This window comes from Coregonus lavaretus, assembly GCF_964263955.1.
Source record: "Coregonus lavaretus genome assembly, chromosome: 34".
NCBI lineage: Eukaryota > Metazoa > Chordata > Actinopteri > Salmoniformes > Salmonidae > Coregonus > Coregonus lavaretus.
The window spans coordinates 16,591,987-16,598,265 of NC_140021.1; the positions used below are offsets into that span (position 1 = coordinate 16,591,987).

At 43.8% G+C, this 6,279-nt stretch overlaps 1 protein-coding gene across 1 annotated transcript in view; it reads left to right on the forward strand.

Moving 5' to 3' along the window:
* The window catches only part of LOC311109300 (guanine nucleotide exchange factor VAV3-like), a gene marked incomplete at its 5' end in the record, with an annotated part of 49,302 nt that extends 43,508 nt beyond the window's left edge, over positions 1-5,794 (forward strand). The window contains 2 exons of the mRNA XM_084152133.1: positions 6-157; positions 1,275-5,794. Of these exons, the coding sequence (XP_084008259.1) occupies positions 6-157; positions 1,275-1,319 (197 nt within the window). The 3' untranslated portion in view covers positions 1,320-5,794. The remainder of the gene's footprint in view (positions 1-5; positions 158-1,274) is intronic.
* Positions 5,795-6,279: the final 485 nt, after the last annotated feature.

Genomic DNA, 6,279 nt, shown 5'->3' on the forward strand with positions numbered 1-6,279 from the left:
CACAGTGTTCACCCCGAAGGTGATGGGTGTGGCGATAGCCCGCTATGACTTCAGCTCCAGGGACACCAGAGAGCTGTCTCTACAGGAGGGAGACGTAGTCAAGATCTACACCAAGTCAGGAGCCAATGGCTGGTGGAGGGGAGAGGTCAGCGGCAGGGTGAGTGGCCCCTCCAGACGCCAATCAATCACTCCATCCACATCCAATCACCTATCTGTTATCCTCATGGGGAGGCGGGGAGAGAGAGTCACGTACAAAACAAACAAATAAACACACAAACATACAGTGCATGCCATATATACATACCAACATGGTATAGATGCCTCTCTCATGGTTAGGTCTGTGTCCCTGTTTGATATTGCCTATGAACAGGTCCTATTCAAATGCATGATGTATATATGTTTTTGTTTGAGTCTGCAGTTATGTGTATGTCTAACTTTGAGTGTATGTGAGTGACTCCCCACTGGGCAAAAACTGGTTGAATCAACGTTGTTTCCACGTCATTTCAATCCCAAAAAATCTATGTGATGACGTTGAATCAATGTGGAAAATTAATTGGATTTGCTAAAAGGGCATTTAGTCTTTTTTTCACCCAACTTTTAATGACATGGTAAAAATGTATTTATTGGTTTCACGTTGAATTCACATAAATTGACAACTCAACCAAATTGAAATCAAAACTAGACGTTGAACTAATAATGTGTGTGAGTGTGTTTGTGCGAGCTGCTGTGTAGACTGAGATCTGTTCCCTGTTATTGAGCCTTGGTGTCTGTCTGTTGACTCTGCTCTAGTGATCACTAAACAGTGGTCTGTAGCAGAGCACTGCACTGCTGCCCCTCTTTAGAGTGGAAGAGATGGGCCGGTGCTAGCTAGTAATGCAATACTCTAAATGCCATTGTGGTTGTGGGAATAGAGCTTCTCTCTCTAGTGAATCAGATAATAGGAGGAAGTAGGCTAGTGAAGGACTGCTGCTGAATACTATTATCCCTGCACAGCTATAGCCTTCACAGACACTAAGCTAACATGCTAACTAGTTTCAGCTAACTGGTTAGCTAGTTAACTGGCTAAAATGCTAACAAGCTAACTGGTTAACTGGCTAATAGGCTAATCACTCTGCCGGATACCTATTGAAAAGTATCACCATCATAATCCTCTCCCCCCTCTGTTCAGATTTTCCACTCAGGTGTCGTCTTGAAGGCTATTGGTGGGGGGGTGTAACAACAGTCCACACACACCCCTATATTTTTTTACATAATTGTTCTTATTTTTATTGCAGGTGGGCTGGTTTCCATCTACCTATGTGGAGGAAGGAGAGGAGTGAGTCCTGAAGAAAGAAAAATACTGTTTGGTTTAGTACCAGACACTATGCTTGATCTGACAGCTTGCTGAGATGGGACTTCCTTATCTGGGATTCCAGCCCTCCTATTGGCTGTTGCCTCAGCAACGTCCCAGAGACCTTTGGGAAAAGAGGGGTTCCTCATTGAACTAGTGACTGGTTATCTCTGCAACAGACTAGTGCCTGGGTTCTCTCTGCAACAGACTCGTGACTGGGTTCTCTCTGCAACAGACTAGTGATTGGTTCTCTCTGCAACAGACTAGTGACTGGTTCTCTCTGCAACAGACTAGTGACTAGGTTCTGTCTGCAACAGACTAGTGGCTGGTTCTCTCTGCAAAAGACTAGTGACTGGTTCTCTCTGCAACAGACTAGTGACTAGGTGCTCTCTGCAAAAGACTAGTGACTGGTTCTCTCTGCAACAGACTAGTGACTGGTTCTCTCTGCAACAGACTAGTGACTGGTTCTCTCTGCTCTGCTCCACCACTTCAACAGCTTGGCTGTCAGCAGGGGAAGGACGTTTGACAGAACCCAGCTCTCTCCTTCCGTCCCTCCCTCTCTCCCTCTCTCCCTCTCTCCCTCTCTCCCTCTCTCCCTCTCTCCCTCACATCCACCTCTCTCCCTCTGTCAACACAGCTACCGCAAGTTGTTACTGAAATATTTAAATGCCGCCCATCCATCCATCCATCTATCCATCCAACCATTTATCCATCCATCCACACCACCCAGGATATAGCTAAGACTATCTATGGATTTGGAAAAGTGAAAGACAAAAGAGTGAGAAAGAGAAGAGACACACACACACCCACGTACACACACACACACACAGGGCGGCAGGTAGCCTAGATAGGGCGGCAGGTAGCCTAGCGGTTTGAGCGTTGAAAGGTCGCTATTTCGAATCCCAAGCCGACAAGGTGAAAAATCTGTCAATGTGACCTTGAGCAAGCTACTTAACCCTAACGCTGTCATGAAACACCTCCCACACCCATCATCACAGATTACAATCGCTGCCACTGAACACGACACACACACAGGTTAACGTTTATTGGGATGAATCTTGTCCTGGAGGCAGAGCTGAGCGGTTTTTGTTAGCTGGTCCAGCCGAAAAGTCAAAATAGTTTATATTGTAAAAAAAATCCAGAAAACAAAGATTTGCTTTTTGGTCTTTATTTAGGCTTAGGCATAATGTTAGCAGTGTGATTAAGGTTAGGGTTAAGATTAGGGTTAGGTTTAAAATCAGATTGTATGACTTTGTGGCTGTGGCAGCTAGTGACCACCCTGCAGAGCAGCTTCCAGTACATGAGTCATCCCAGTAAATACCAACCTGCCACACACACACATAAGATGAGAGAGAGGGATGATGGGGGATATCATCGCCACCCCACCCCTCATGTTCTTACACGGGGCTGTCGCTGTGTGTTGATCTGATAGGGGCCTGGCTGGTTTGTCAGGGAACAAGCTAGCGATGCGATGCTACCCTACGACGGATGCAAGAGGCCCCCGCTCTCTCTTCTCTCTCCGCTCTTTCTCTTCCTTCTGACAGAAAACAAACGGGAATACTCTGACTGTCTCCTGTTACCCCTACTGTTGGGGCCTCCAGCCCTCTATCGTCTGTATCTCTCTCTCTTTCTGTTCTTTTAACCCCCCTTTTTTCTCCCTTTCTCCTTCTCTCTCTTCCTTACTCTATCTTCTCCCTCTCTCCACCCTCCCCTCCCCTCCCTTCCCCTCCCCTCCCCTCCCCTCTCCCCGGAAGGGGGTTTCCAGTAGACGTTCCAGGCAGTGCCTTCCTTCATAATCCTCTAATTAAGGATTTAGCAACATTTAAGGGAATAATGACTTAACACTGAAACACACTCAAAAACACACTCAGGCAGGCGGATCAGGCCGTATAATAATAATATTGTAAAAGTCACTACAGACAATGCAGTGTAATAGTCAGTACAGAAAAGAATGGGAGGTGATGTTAGCCAAATCACAGCTCACACCAGTGATCAGTGTTTTCACTCATACGGCTTTTTAGCCCCAATGCAATTGCACCAGGATCTGTATGCCGTAGTCTGAACCCCCTGACTTTGATTGACAGGTTTATGCAATGTCACAATGTGTTAATAACAGTTCTGTGAGGTGATAGTTAAAGTGGTGGTGTCTAGGAGGAGAGCTGCTGGCTAGACAAACACACACGTGCGAAGGCACACACGGCACAGCCATACCCATCTTCAGTTCACCCATTTAATATTCATACATACTCCATAGTATAATATGAAATGATCATAAAGTACATATGTGATGTATATATTATTATAAAGATTATATTGGGCAACAAAACATATGAAATCATCAGGGTTATAACTATAACGGGGAGGTATTCAATGCCTTAGCAATGTCTCTGTCCTCTGGGTCGTACTCACTAGGCACCAAATAGAAGCAAACAGACTTAAACAGGAAGGGACTACCTGAACTTGTCCAATAAGAAACGCTCATATTAGTTTTCAATTGTTTTGCTACGGTGTGCACTAATGAATACAACTCTGCTGTCTTCCTGTGGTTCTTCTGTGTGTTGATGCTGGTCATTGTGGCACAAGATGCATTATGATGTGAATCTGGTCCTCGGAATGGTGGGAAATGTAGTGTTTTACCATACTGTATGTCTCAAGGGAAAGTAGTGTTTGAACTGTAATAAAAAATCAGTGGAGTGAAAAATTGTAAGGTATAATGTTTTAATCACCTGTGCTTATTTGAACTGTTTCCCACCACAATGGCATTATTATGCTTTTTTGAAGTGAAGGCAGCTCAAATTCAAGCTTAACTATTTGTTTTTATGTGTTAATGTACAAGCCATCTGGATAATGTCTTGATATGATGAAATGTGTATAATAGATTTTTTATTTTGGAATTGTTTTGATGGAAAATGATAGTGTGTGTACAGGTTGCATTGTTCAGGTTGCGGGAGACCCATGGGCGGCGCGAAATTGGCCCAGCGTCGTCCAGGGTAGGGGAGGGAATGGCCGGCAGGGATGTAGCTCAGTTGATAGAGCATGGCGTTTGCAACGCCAGGGTTGTGGGTTCGATTCCCACAGGGGGTATGAAAAAAAATAATGTATGCACTAACTGTAAGTCGCTCTGGATAAGAGCGTCTGCTAAATGACTGTAAATGTAAAATGTAAGTGTCCCCATCCACCCCTCTGTTTTCTAACTGCAGTGCATGTTAGCTACCACCAGATGGCAGCAGCATAAGTGCATCTTTCCCCTCACCTCTTTCTCTGTATGTCCCTCCTCCACCTCCTTCAACCATGATTTACCTATGGCCTCTTCCTATGACAGTGTGGGCTGTGGCTGTTTAAATTAATTATGAGACGCTTTAGGAGTTGCCTTTAAAATGATAGCCCCGCCATAGACATAACAGAGAGAACATTTCAGGTTGCAACCAGGCTTTCGAAGCATGGGATCTAGTAATCTACAAACACTCAGAGAAATGTGAACAGTCTTTCTAAGCATGGGATCTAGTAATCTACTAACACTCAGATAGATATGAACAGCCTTTCTAAGCATGGGATCTAGTAATCTACTCATACTCAGATAGATATGAACAGCCTTTCTAAGAATGGGATCTAGTAATCTACTCATACTCAGAGAGATATGAACAGTCTATCTAAGCATGGGATCTAGTAATCTACTCCCCCGCCTTTTCCAGGAGAGGTGAACTCCGACAGTAAGGGGTTTACACTAGCAGGGCTTTATCCTCTACCCACAGAGAACAGAATAAAGCCTCAAGGGTATCAGTGATCTGATCTCTACACTATTTCTCCACACCTAGCACACCCACTACATCCAACTATCTGTTCATTTCTCTCTCTCCCTCTTACAATCCCCTTCCTCCATCTTTCGCTCTATATCTAACTCTCTTTCTCTGTCTCTCTCTCTCTGCTTCTCTGTATTCTCTCCCTGTCCCTGTCTTGGTGAGGTGGTTGTAACCCAGCACTGTATCTTTATACCAGGATAGGATATACAGTATATTTTCTGTTATATTATAAAATAGAGAGGAGGCGTTTCAGTATACTCCACCAGACAGCCACTAACAGACTTCTATTTACTGTTTTGTAGTTGAAACATCCATCATCAAATAGTCATGGACAAGCCATTGAAGCCTTTGCTTATAGAACAGAAGCCATAGTTATATAAGAGTCCTTGATCAATAACAGAACTGTCTGCTGTCTGTACTGTGTCTCTCAGTTCTGGCACTCTGAATAGTGCATTGTTCACCTTGTTATGACATCATTTATGAAGCCAAATATGTCTACTGTACCTATATTTGACATTCTGGAGTCTAAACACCAAGGCAACCTGCCACTGTGGCCTGTCTAACCTATTGCCGTGCAATCTGAGTCAGTGTGGAACATAACCACATAGTACTGTAAAATACTGTAAATATGTAAATATCACGCAATAAACACACATGTATATGGCTTCTTTTCTTCTCTCTGCTAGCTGCTTAAATTATTATTGTTTCTAAATTAGCTTGAGCCTAAGTAGGATTCATTAAGTGGTTGTTATTGTGTTGCCTCTACCTGCACAGCCAAGACCAAAGGAAACACTGTTGTTTTTTAAAGATAGTTTATTTGCACTTAGATTTTAATTAAAACCACCGGAGCGCCTGCTCCAGAGTTCTAATTGGCTAATTGGTGTGCATCTAATGAGGTAAACGGGTAAACGAAGGAATACTCTGCATGCTGTTAGCAGGAGACACAAACCAGCCCAATGAGAGAAGGAAGCGAGAACAGATAAGAGAATAAAATGAACAAACCGGTGTTTATTATATGAAGACATATTCAGACTGTGTGTGTGTGCGCGCATGTGACCTTGTGTATGTGTGTCTGTCACACACTATACCAATAGTAAAGTGCTATTCATTCATTCATTCCCCCATCCCACCCACAGACAAGGAAGGTGA